Source organism: Felis catus, chromosome A1, assembly GCF_018350175.1.
Source record: "Felis catus isolate Fca126 chromosome A1, F.catus_Fca126_mat1.0, whole genome shotgun sequence".
NCBI classification, from domain to species: Eukaryota; Metazoa; Chordata; class Mammalia; order Carnivora; family Felidae; genus Felis; species Felis catus.
Window position 1 is genome coordinate 80,689,428 of NC_058368.1, and position 12,920 is coordinate 80,702,347.

At 50.2% G+C, this 12,920-nt stretch overlaps 1 protein-coding gene across 10 annotated transcripts in view; it reads left to right on the forward strand.

The window, feature by feature from the left end:
• ARHGEF7 (Rho guanine nucleotide exchange factor 7) overlaps positions 1 to 12,920 on the forward strand; it is a 134,076-nt gene that overhangs the window by 114,110 nt on the left and 7,046 nt on the right. For 8 of the 10 annotated variants that reach the window (XM_023253241.2, XM_023253259.2, XM_023253244.2 and 5 more), the window contains 3 exons: positions 1,487 to 1,580; positions 4,832 to 4,921; positions 7,810 to 7,986. In XM_023253241.2, coding sequence (XP_023109009.1) covers positions 1,487 to 1,580; positions 4,832 to 4,921; positions 7,810 to 7,986 — 361 coding nt within the window. The remainder of the gene's footprint in view (positions 1 to 1,486; positions 1,581 to 4,831; positions 4,922 to 7,809; positions 7,987 to 12,920) is intronic. The other 2 variants (XM_023253248.2, XM_023253258.2) reach the window with 1 other exon arrangement.

Here is a 12,920-nt window from a genome sequence, read left to right on the forward strand (position 1 = left end):
TGGGTGTGGTTGTGAGTGTAAGCATGGGGAGCCTGAGTGTGGGAGTGAGGTGGCGTGTCCCGGTACACTTCTCCACGTCCAGTTGAGGTCCCTTTCACCCAGGGACCTAGGCCCTCCGTCCTTGCTAGTAGCCCTAAGTGTTTTACGACCCACAGAAATACTATGTAAATTATAACCTGTCCTTTGCAGGGTTTTGTTAATTTTGTTGTTGAGGACCTGCGTCTTGCCAGTGGTCGTAGGCCCAGGTGCGAGGTGTCCTTGCCGTGGGCGGTTACGTGACTGATGTTGGTGTCTGTTGCTCGTTTAGCCTTTGCGGATTGTTCGGGCAGTGCTGGTGACGACCTCATTGCTAGGGAGGAACCAGTGGACTGAGTGTGTCCAGCCAGGGGGCAGAAAGGGTGAGGGAAGAGGGGGCAGTGAGCCTGGGCTTCACAAATTTGCTGTGTTGCTGCACTAGCTTTGCCGGACCTGACGTTAGGATCTGCAATTGTCACCTCGTGTCACTGAGTGCTTCCAGACGCTCGGCGGAAGTCCTCTCGCAGAGCGTGCACATGGCGCTGCTGTGTCCATGGTCGGGATGCAACCCGCACGTGTGTGTGTTCCTGGGGCCCCCTCTCTGTTCACCATGAAGTACACGGAAGCCATAGGACACATGCAGGGAGGGCGGTATGTCTTTGGGAGCGCGTTTTTCCTGCTTTTTTAAGAGGCTGTACGGTTTAGCAGAAGAGATTTTGAAGCGCTCCCTTTGAAAACCAAGCTGTGTTCCTTCTGTGCTTCCAGTCTGGTTCCTCCCATAGTCTGTCGCATCGGTGTCATGTTGTAAGAGTCATGAACGGTTTCTGTAACTTAACACACACTCAGCAGTGAAGCCCCACCTGTCCCCTTGGACTCTGGCCTGCTGTCTCTGTCCTGCTGCAGGCCGTTGTGTTGTGACCGAGCCGTGTGCTGGCATGTGGACCCGTCAGGGGCACAGCCTGCATTCTGTTGCCTGCCTGCATCTGCGCTCAAGGCCGATGGACTGAACTTGTTCCCTTTCCTTCTGTCCTGAGGCTTCAAGTATTGTCCTGAGGGACTTGATCTTACCTTTCTTCTAAAACTAGCCTTGGTTTTCCTGGTCTCTTTCTGCTCGGCTGCAACAGGTGGGTCTGCTCTGGAATCTGTACGCGTGGATCTCTGCACGTGTCAGCCGGCCGTCTCCTCTCCAGACGCTGCCTGCGAGCCCGTGACACCTCCTTGGTGTGTTGTCACTGTGCTGTGACTGGTCCGAGTAACAGGAGGGTTTTCCTCAGAGCCCGCACCCTCTTGATTTTCCATTAACGCCCGGCAGCTGGCCAGGACACCACAGTGGGAGTACAGTAGGAAGCTCTTTGGCAGGAGCGGCTGAAGTGACATAGTATTTCATGCTGTCACCCTTGCTGATGCTCCAGGAAAAACTAGTGTCTTTGGAATTTGTCAGAATGATTTTTTTTCCTTTTTCTTTCCCTAGGATCTTAGTAAGAGTCCCAAGACCATGAAAAAGTTGCTACCTAAGCGCAAGCCTGAGCGGAAGCCTTCAGATGAAGAGTTCGCCCTGAGGAAAAGTGAGTACGTGCGGCATGTGTCGGTGAGGATGCAGGTCTGTCTTGGGCACAGCGTTCGTTGGGTAGAGAGATGGCTGATGGCTTTTCAAAGACTTGAGACAGATGGGGGGGTCTGAGCCTTAATGTCACGTCTAGAGGAAATTGAGGAGCGATAGCGGAGCCCTGCACCAGCAGGAGATCTAGCTGGCGCCCACGGTGCAGCGCACGCAAGATTCTCCCCTCGATGGGGCTGCTCGCGGTCTCTTGGCCTCCGTGCCGATCCCTTGTTCTGGGGAAGCTGGGCTGGGGTGCAGGGTCGACCTGGGACCACCTGGTCTTCCTACTTCCTTTGCCCTGTGGTTTACACCTGTTGGAGGCACGCGGCTACGGCTCTTGATCCTCCCCTGCGCTTGCACAAGCCTCAGGGCCCCGGTGGACGCTCGTGAGGCCCAGAGCCGGATGTGGGGCTCAAACTCGCAAACTGAGATCGTGCCCTGAGCTGATGTCAGTTAGCCAACTGAGCCCCCAGGTGCCTGGGTTCAGATGTTTTTGAAGAGGGAGCCTGCAGCTGTGTTTTCTCCCCTGGGGGAGGGACTGTGGGGGATACTCTCCTCTGGAGACCTTTTAGGTTGTCACAACTGGGTGTGGAACTGCCGCCGTTACAGGGGTGACGGCCAGGGATGCCGCAGCCCGGCCATGTGGCGCAGCGGTGCTGAGGCCCCGGCCAGGGGTGAGATCATGGGATCTCCCCATGAGAGGGGGTGCAGAGACGAAGATGGGGTCCGGGTGTTGGGAGGGCGGAGCCCGCACCAGGAGCTTGGAGGGACTGGAGGTAAAAGGAGAGCTGGGCCTCCACAGCAGCGGAGGAGGCGAGGCGTCTGCTGTCTGCCTGCTTGGTGAGCAGCTGCTTTCGTGTCATGTTTCGTGCGCTGAAGTTACCGGGCTCCTTGTTACATTCCGAATCCTGAGAGTTTTCCTCGTCCGTGGGAGGGCCCATGCCACCCCGAAAATGTGTGCTGTCCTGCTCATTTATCTCCTGTGACATTTGTGAGGAAGGGAGGCTCGGTGACAACCGTTCACGCTACGTCCTGGGGGAGCCTGTGCCCGTTCTGGCATCCGTGCTTTCTCTGGGTGCCGGGTGACATCTAGCAGGAGTGATCTGATCCGCTGTGCGGACAGGTAACCATGCTCGGAGGCCACTCTTCTCTGGGTGGAGAGGGGTGACCTGCCCATGAGGTTAAGCTGATTTCCAGGGGGTGAAACCTTCTTTTCTCCTGAGGGAGGAGCTCGTCATGAAAGGATCGGTTCCAGTCGGTGACGTTTAAGTTCGTTTCTCAGCGCTGAAACTCTCGGTGCTGAGGTTTGTTTTTGTTCTTCTTAGTGTGGTTGATAGGCAAGGCCGTCTTAGTTTCAGGTGTACAACGTGGTGATTTGACAAGTCTGTACGTTCTGCTGTGCTGTCCACAAGTGCAGCTGCCGTCGGTCACCGTAAACGCTGCCATTGCGCCGTGGGCTGTGCATTTCGTCCCCACGACTTAGTCACTCTGTAACCAGAAGCCTGGACCTCCCACTCCCCTTCACCCACTTTGCCCACCCCCGGCCCATCGGCTCTCTGCATTTACACGTCTGACTTTGCTTTCTGTGTACTTGTTTGCTTTTATCTTGGATTCCGAGTGCCATCTTCTGGTATTTTGTCTTCCTTAGTCTTCTTTCACTTAGCACAATACCCTCCAGGTCCATTCACCTTGTCACAAATGTCACGCTCTCATCCTTTTTATGGATGCATACATAATATTCCTGTGTGTGTGTGTATGTACGTACCACATCTTCCTTATCCATTCTATTGGTGGACACTTGGGTTGGTTTCATATCTTGGCTATTGTAAATAATGCTGCAGTAAACATATGGATGCATTAGATATTTTCAAATTAGTGGTTTTGTTTTCTTGGGGTAAATCCCCAGTATTGGAATTAGTGGTTCATATGGTATCTTGAGAAAGAAAAACAAAGCTGGAGGTATCATAATTCCAGATTTCAAGGTATATTACAAAGCTGTAGTGATCAAAACAGTATGGTACTGGCACAAAAACAGACACCTAAATCAGTGGAACAGAATAGATTCCCACAATAAACCCACACGTCTATGGTCAGCCGCTCTATGACAGAGGAGGCAGTATGCAATTGGGAAAATGACTGTCTCTCCAACAAGTGGTGTTGGGAAAACTGCTCAGCTACACGCAGAAGTATGAAACTGGGCCACTTACACCCCACACAAAAATGAACTCAGAATGGGTTAAAGAACCTAAACGTGAGACCTGAAACTGTAAAATTTCTAGAAGGTATTGAACTTCTATTTTTTGGTAGAGTACATTTGGCTTGCTTTGCATGTATGTTACTATTATAAAATGGTGAGGCTTTCTACAGCTTATAAATATTTAAGTCTTCCGTTCTTCTGCATTTTTGCCAGAGTAGGTGAGCCTTTTAAAGTGTATGTCCACATGTAATATCTTAGCATATACAAAAAAATATTGGAAACTTAGTAGTTCAGGAAAGAGAAATAGTTCAACTATAGGGTCATGTGAAGCAGGAAGTATCCGGGACTGATAGCAGTAGATGCTGTTAGTCCGGAAGGATCTATCCTCCTCCATGCCTTTGTCTGAGTATAGGTGAAGCCAGTGTCTGGAGTAATCCTTAGGGGAAGGAAGAGGTCTGGAGAGACTCCTTCAAGGTCTGGGTTGTGCCTTATAAGTGTTAGAGATGAAATCTCGATCACAAACTCGGAGATTGGAGGAAATGCGCTTTCCAAAGCTTTCCAGGGTTGCACTTATCTACGTACCCGTCAGCTGTGGGTGGTGGGAAGCTTTCCTTCCAGATCTTTCCTTCCCGCTGTCCCTGTCAGCACTGGGGACGGTCTGACTTTTTTTGTCAGGCTTATGTGAAAACCTGATGCTTTGTTTTAACGTTTTACTTCTTAGAATAAAGTTCTTTTCTCATGGTGTTTTTGTGTGAGTTGCTTGTTCCTTGGCCTGTTTTCAACTCTGGGATGGGAGGGATATGGTTTTTCTTAGGGATTAGTAAGGCAGCTTTTATAGATTTAGGATATTAACCTTTTGCTAGATATGTTGCAGGTAAAAAAAATACTTGAAAGAAAACAAACCTTTTGAATATAAACTTCATAAATTTTGGAAAACCATTATCTGACAAGAAAATGTGTTTTTAGACTGTATCACATATTTGTCGTTAGCTCAGTTGTGACATGCTGTGTCTTGACAGGCACAGCTGCTTTGGAAGAAGACGCGCAGATCCTGAAAGTCATCGAAGCTTATTGCACAAGCGCCAAAACGCGGCAAACGCTCAATTCGAGTAAGTTTCATGGTAGCCGGCTGCCGGGGCAGGACTGGCCGGGGTTGGTCACCGTTGGCTCGCTGGCGTGTGGGGGCGGCCCTCGGAGTGACACTCTGCTGGTTCACCCTGTAGAGCCTGCGGGGATCCCTGTCCCTGGGTCTCTGCACAGGGTCAGAGCTGTCAGGGGGAGACCAGGTTTCTGCAGAACACCCTGCCAGGGAAACTTTAAGAATTAGGTGCTGCCAGAATATATAGAGCTTTCTGCTGCTTCAAGCAGATGGGCTTAGAAGACCAAAGATTGGTTCAGTTACTTTAAGCTGTTTCAACTGTTCTATTGGTGTGATAGTGGGACTTAAGATTCTTAGAATTGTCAAAAATATAAACCAAGAGTGAGGCTTTTTTAGCTCCCCCCCGCCCCGTTTTTTTAAATGCTGCATTAAAAAATTTTTTGGAAGTAGACCTCAACTAATTTATTGGTAGGTTTTAGCACCAACCACTGCATTTTCCTGTATCTTTATGCACAGGGTTGTAGTAAGGAAATCTTCATCTGCTCAGACAGGAAATGGGTGGGCTCTGTCGTCTCTTCCTTGCCGGCATTTGGTGGTGGAGTGCGGCAGGGGGTACAGATGGGACGGTGCGCGTGGTCTGACTTGCCCTCTCTCCGGAGCAGGGCCGCGGCACCGCAGGGTGTCTGTCCTGCACTGTCATTTCTAGGTGGGCTTTTGGGTTTCATTTTTGTTTTGTTGGAGACTGGATTCGTGTCTTCTGGCATAGAAACTGGTTCCTGTTGGATCTTGTGTTTTGGATTCCGTTTCCACACTCACTTGGGACACATTGCTACCTCGGCTTCATTCCCACCACCTCGCTGTGGCGGCTCAAATCTTGTCCTGGCTGCTATTAGACTAATTGTGAAAAAAGGACAGGTGGGAAAAGGAATTTTTACCTCCTTTAGCTTTTTTTTTTTTTTTTTTTTTTTTTTAAGATGGTGACAGCTAAGAAGATAGGGCTGGTAGGATTAAACCCCAGGGGGTGTCTGCAGATCACCTAGAAATTTCCCTGTGGCCCGATGGCCACATGGAGACTCTTGTCCATATTTGCCCTGGTGAGAACACCTCTTCATAGTGACTGGTCAGCAGGATGGGGGCGAAATGCAAAGGCCTGAAGATGGGGTGGAAGTCAAGTCAAGTGATCGTTTGTAAATCTAGTTTGTTGTCTTTTGATACATTGGTTTTCTGTATTTGATAAGAGACTGTTTTAAGTAAATAGGATATATAAGATGTGGACATAGTGTTTTGGGTTTTGAATTTGAGATTTTAAAAAACTCTCTCAACTTGAATTCCTTGAAATAAAATTTTAACCTGGTAGTCTCAGGTGAACAGACCGGGTAACAGGAGGGTGTGTGTGTGTGTGTGTGTGTGTGTGTGTGTGTGTGTGTGTGTGTGTGTGTGTGTGTTCGTTCGTTCGTTCGTTCGTTCGTTTGTGAGAGCCTCGTTTGTCCATCCAGGAGACTGTGCCCCACGATGTGCCTGTGGTCCCTGCTTTGGCTGCCTTGAAGGGATGGCCCATAGGTCATGCAGATTATTTGTCCTTTGTATTACATGTTTCCATTTCTCCTGTGCAAGGAAAGCGTTGCACAATACGTTGGTTTTTGTTTTCAGCTGATACTATGGGCTAATCACTCTGGGGCCTCGTGTGCACACTCCTATATGGCCGTAACCCTAATACTCTTGTGACCAGGTAAGGTAGGGGGAAATTGATCCTTTATGCTGGAAAGGCAGTGCGGGGTTACAATGGAGGCGGTTCTTCTCGTGTTAACTGCTTAGCCAAAATAGGCAAATTCAGCTCCTTCCAGTGTCCATTTGGATGCCAACAAGACATTATAAACCAGACGTCTTTGGAATCGATTTCTGTCTCGAGGAAGTAGTGACCCTCGTAGACTCCAGGGATTTAGTTGAAGGAATGCAGAGTAGCCGCCCCTGCTTGTTAAGGTTTGGGAATGGACTTGGCTTTGACCAGGAGCAGGAATAGGACGGAGGCCATGGTTGCCGTGGTGTGCCATCGTCTGTCATGTGGTGTCCCTGCAGCCTGCATGCCCCTGCACAGCTCCCTGGCCAGGGCCCTCGCTCCCAGGTGTGGCTCCCCTCTGGCTGATTGCTGTTCTCCCATCTGGTGCCCTTTGTCTTCTGTTGCCCTCCTGTTAACACAGTGGCTCTCGGTTCATCGTGTCTCTTGTCCCGCCAGTAAAGGGTCTGCATTGGGGTTGAGAACGTTTGAGCAGGCGTCCCCCTTCCCCTGTCCCCTGGCTGAGCTCTGTGGGGCGCTGCAATCGTGGGTGGTGCAGCGACAAGGAAGGGCCCCCAGGGACGTGGACCCTATTTAACCCCTACTCCACTCTGAAACTTTTACAGTGGTGGTGGTGGTTTGATAAGGTAAGTGTAGACCCCATCCTAAAGATGAACTGAAGAAGTCGAAAATCCTTGGAAACTCTTTTGCTTCAACATATCCACCTAAAGAATAGGAAACAATTCCTAATTTAACACCTAAATGGTTTCTTTTACAAATGTCATAAATGAGACTATTTGCTAATGGAATAGTTTACTTGTGAAATGTCTGTAGAATGATCTGTGGACATGAGCTTATGTGAGGGCTCGTAGCAAGATCTGTAAAAAGAGACAGTTTGCAAACAATACTGTGAGATTTATTTAAGTCTACTTTTATTCTAAGGGTTGTGCTATTAAAACCCACCGTAAATAAGGAGAAATGAACATTGTTGCCATTTTTTAACAATATTTTCTCTTTTCCTTCTCTTCCCATCACCTTTTGCTTTTGTTTTCATGTTTTTGGTTGTGGCTCTTCCTGTCCGTCCCCTCCCACCTCTGCCTGTCACTCCGTCCCTCCCGTCGTAGCATGGCAAGGCACTGACCTGATGCATAATCACGTCTTGGCTGACGACGACCAATCAAGTCTAGACTCCTTGGGTCGTCGCAGTAGCCTTTCCCGTTTGGAGCCCTCAGACCTCTCGGAAGACTCTGACTATGACAGTATATGGACAGCCCATAGTTACAGAATGGGTTCTACATCTCGTAAGAGCTGTTGCTCATATATCTCTCACCAGAACTAATGCACTTCTGAGCTTTTCTTAACAAATGCTTGTTGTATCGCAGCCTGCTTTTCTTAGATGTTTTCTTGCTGTTCCTTGTCTTTTATGTGATATTTTAACAACTTTTGAGAGCGTTTCTGATACTTCCCATTGTATTTTGCGGAGGCCCAATTGCCAATTTGACCCTCCGTTTGAGTCGCTGCTGTTGAAGGAGATGGTGTGCTCACGCAGCCCGTGCCCGGGGCTTTTCTCCGTGGGTAGTGGCGGTTTTGCAGCTCCAAGGGGTCTGGGTTTTTATTCTCAGTGTAGCACCTGTCTCATTTCTTTTTGGATACAGCTGTATGAACACTTTTATATTTTATACTGAAACCATACAGGTTTGTGATCAACAAACAACACAGAGGCGGCTCTGGCCTTGTATGGGGATCCACATCTTCTATGTATGATGGACCCACTGACCAAGTAGTTGAGGAGACAGGAGAAGGAAGCGCTCAGTAAGAGGGCTGAGTGCAGTTCGGACACCGCTCTCTGAAGAGTCCTCGGGGCACTTGGCGGCCACCGGGAGCCGTGTGTCAGTGTGGCCGGCAAGGGCTCTGTGCTCGTCCGTGCACCACAGATGGCTGTCCCACGTCCCCGTTTGCCCGTGGGGTGGGGGTTGTCCAAGGGCCAGGTACTGTCAGAGCTCAGACCCTCCCCCGCGTCACGACGCCACGCTCCCCTTGTTTGGAGTCCCTCCCCGCTGAAGATTAAATGCAAACTCTGACGCGCGCAGCCTCTGAAGGTGTACGTGAGACTCCGTTCAGAGAGGCGTTGGCTGTACCCCGAAAGGTGAGTGCTTGGCTTCGGTCCCAGCCTGGCTGCGCCCCAACCTCCACATTACGTTGCCTGCGATGGACGCGTGGTTTTCAGCGAGTAGCTGCAGTGAAACTCCGTTTATGGCATCCCATCCTGTGTGATCCTCCTCCTTTGCGTGTCTTGGGGCCACCTGAGTCCGCCAAAGACCTAAGCTGCCACGTAACTCACTTAGAAGAAAATCTCCGATTTGGAGGGGACTCCCCCGCTTCCCTGGGATTTGTTGTGAGGAGGTTTCACTGGCCTCCCTCAGATGAATCTCGGCTTCAGAAAACTGAATGTGATGTGTCGCGTTCAGTGGTGGCACCAGAACCACGTTTGGTCATTGCCAGAGTGGAGAAGCACCCTCCCCCACGCATGCTGTGCTTGGTGTGGACAGGGAGCCTCGTGGTCGTGTGTGAAGTGCTCAGTCAGACCGACTTCAGGAAGCCAGATGCTGTGAGGAGCCGGGAATGGCCGGTTTTCCTCTCCTCAGGGTGGCCGGGCCGTCTCCCCTGTCCCCTACCTCACCACACCACGTATGCAGTGCCCGCCCTTGCTTGCACCGTGCCGCTGCTGGCGGGGCGCCGGGTCCTGTCGCTCACGCGCCCAGAGGGGCTGGTGGCCCCCTGCAGCGGCGCGGTGCTTACAGAGTCAGCCGGCTCGGGGACCGCGTGCGGTGAGGTCGTGAGGAAGACGGAGAATTCCAAGCATGTCTGTTCCCAGATAGCATTGGGCTGCTCATGCCATCTGGAGAGTTCCTAGTTTTATATCAATTAATATAAAGAAGTTGAGCAATCTTAAAATTAGAGCCCAGTATTAGCCCACGGGAGAGATGGGGTTTCTGCGTGGTCAGCCAGATAGCAGATGGAATTTTGGAAGAAACGGAACTACGAAGTTCATGAGTGAACTTAGAAGCAGTGGTTTTATTTTGTGTACGTACAGCAGTCCCCTCTTATCACGTTAGAGTGTCCTTTTATTGCTTTGAGGCTGTGTCATTGTGCGTTGGCTGAGACGCCTTTGCCAGGCCTTAGTGACCGCGGGCTGCCCGTGTTGTGGGCTGCGCACAGCACAGCGGTGAGACGCCGTTAGTCGTTGCACTTGGACTTTTCTGCATTGCCAAGTATCATCGGGGTCATCTTCCTGAGCCATTTCCTTTCCTGTACGCCAGGGTTTCACCCTTCCTCATCCGTCCTCTGGTACTAGTAAAGCCACGTGGGCAGGGATTCTGCTGACGTTGAGGTCACTGCAGAACAACACCCTGGCTCTTTGTTGTTCGGGCTTGTTGTGAGTGTCTGGCACCATTAGCTCTCGTGACCTGGTTGGAAGTGTCCGTGCCACAGGCTGGAGGTGGCCCCTGGGTGGCAGTGGCGACGTGGCCCCCCGGGGGCCGGGACTCTCCCTCCCCCTGCGGAGCTTCAGTCGTGCGGAGAGGGAGTCTCGTTTGTGTGGCTCTGTCCTGGCTGCGTGCGCAGTCGGTGCTCTAGCGTGAGGGTGAAGACCCTGAACCCACAGGTAGGTGAGCGCTGCCTCGGGCCTTGTGCGGGGGCCTCCGTGGTGTTGCCATTGAACTTACGCTTGCCACAGTATATAAGCTATATTAATTATGTGTTTTGCGTGAGGTTGCCAAAACACAGTAATGTGTAAATAGTGGTATGAGACCTTGAAAAAAAAAATCTATATATTGTGCTTTTTCTCTGTGAATGGGAAAGCCATTTATGGTGGACGACTGCCATTTGAAGACTCAGTTGGATGTAAACCTGATTGTTGCATTGTATTGTACAGTATGCATATTATTGTTTGTGGTTGCATATGGCAATGAAGTGTTTGTTTTATATATATGAAAAAAGACGTCTGTTATGTACAGTTGAAATAAATTTTGCATTTGCTAGCCTGTGGCTTTTAATATTTGTTACCTGGGGGAGGGCAGGGGAGTAGCCTAGCTTGTGACTCAGTGTGACAGGGCTGTTTTCCTGTAAGTTGTCTTCCAGAGGAAGGCCAGGTAATGGGACTCTTTGCTTCTGCTTTGAGAGAGAAATGTGCACTTTCTTAGATTAAATACGTTCCAGACAAAACAGGGTCACTCCTTAACACATTTTTATTTCAACTTTTTCCAACAAGTTTTCTATCACTGGAGGGTTTGTCTTCAGAAAGAAGCACTGTTGGTTTTTTGTGCACAAATGGGGGGGAAAAAACCCCACCTAACTTCATTAGTGTTTTTTGCTTTTGCTTGGTTTCTTACTCCTTTTTTCCTTAGGACTAAGATCAATTTTAACTTTGGTTTTGTAAAGCGTATGCCCAGCTGGCTAAGCAGAGAGAGGAAGTGTCGTGAGAGGCTAGAGCAAGGCACAGATGGTGAACACCTGTAAATTGTTCCCTAAAAAGATGCCTCACCTCTTCCCAAGAAAAAAAAATTAGAATTCTTTGGTAGCCCGTAAATCACAAAGTGACTTTTTGGAAAGATTTTATTAAATAGGTTTTGAAAACCTGTAATATTTTCCTTCATTCTGAAAGATCAGTTCCAGTGGAGTATAATTAGATACAGATTTTTAGAAAGATTATGAATTTAAGAAGTTACAGGAGTTCGGCCACAAACGTACCAGACATCTGGCCAGATGGGCACGTGGTCTCTTTTCTGGCGAACTTAATGCTGTTTTTAGGCTTGTGATGAAGGCCGGCCCAGCCACGCGTGCACACACATACACCCCACCGTGCGTCCTGGAGTTGACCCAGCCTTGTGTCCCAGCAGGTGGCTCTCCAACAACCAAGAGGTACCCTGGGCTTTGAGCCCCCCACCCCCACCCCCACCCCACCCGCTATGTGCCCCAGGCAGATCCTCTGTCAGCGCGAGTGCTTCACAAAGGAGGATCTGTAAATGTTGCAGGGGGCAGGGTTCAAGTTGTCTCCAGCTTCTCAGTCATGCCTCTCAGTGAGCAAGCTCCCGCCCATCTCCAGCTGCGTGGCACAGGGCGACCCCTGCTGGGGGCAGTGTGCAGCTGCCGTGGCATGTCTGTGGGCGGCGGCAGCCGGAGCCCAGGCAGCTGCGGACGTGTTTTTGGGAGTCCTCCGGTTGGGGAAATGCTGGGTTGGTGCCAAGTGTAAATTGTCATCTCATTGTCTTCACGCCTTTACTGAACAGCAAAGCCAACCGGCACTCGCGTGCGTGTGATTATAGAGGCAGACAGGGCCAGAGGCTAGGCCAGCACTACTCGTAAAGAGTGACACGGAGAACTGCAGTGGTTCCGCACTCCGATGACGTTAGGAAGTGCTGAATTAAAGTAAGTGGGTATTTTTACTGCAGACCTTCTGAAAACCTTCACCGTGCTGCCTGTGCCCTGTGGACCTTTGAAGAAGGGGCTGTAGCAGTCAGCAGTTTCCAAAATGACATGTGGCAGAACCCCTGCATTAGCCAGTGGAGGAGGGGCGGCAAAGTATTCCCCAAACTGAGAAGGCACGTTGAGGCCGGAAGGGGAAGCAGGCGACTCCACACTGTTTCCACAGAGCGCTCTTGGGGGGGGGGGGCCCTTACTGACGGGGTGCTGCATGGCTACTCCGAGGAATCTAGGCCTCTGTCCACAGGTCGTGTAGAGCAGAGGTCCTGGTGCCACCACCTGTGTGCCCGACAGGGGCGGGTGCGGGCGGGGAGAAGCTTGTCCACTTTGGTCAGGGCACGCATCACCCCCGGGGACCTGGTCCGGCATAGTAGCCTAGGGGGAGGTCATGCGTGGACACGGATGAGATAGTACCGTCCATGCCCGTACCCTGTTAACCTCCTGGAAACACAGAGTTTGGGAAATAGGGATCTTGAATGTGCAGAGCCATCGTGAGCACATTTGCCTGGGTCTCAGCCCCTGAGAGGGTTTTAAACAAAGTGACAGAACGGTCTTTGTGAGTGGTTGTTTTTCCAGACTAAGTAATTCAGGGAAAACATGTTGCGATACATGTAAAAATACTTCAGTAATCTTTGAGATATTAAATCTATTTTGTAAAATTTGGCTATTGCTATAGAACAGACTTAGTTATAAAGCTGGCTGGGGAATATTTATTGTTTAACTTTCTGAAAGACTGAATTTTCTGTCCTTTGAG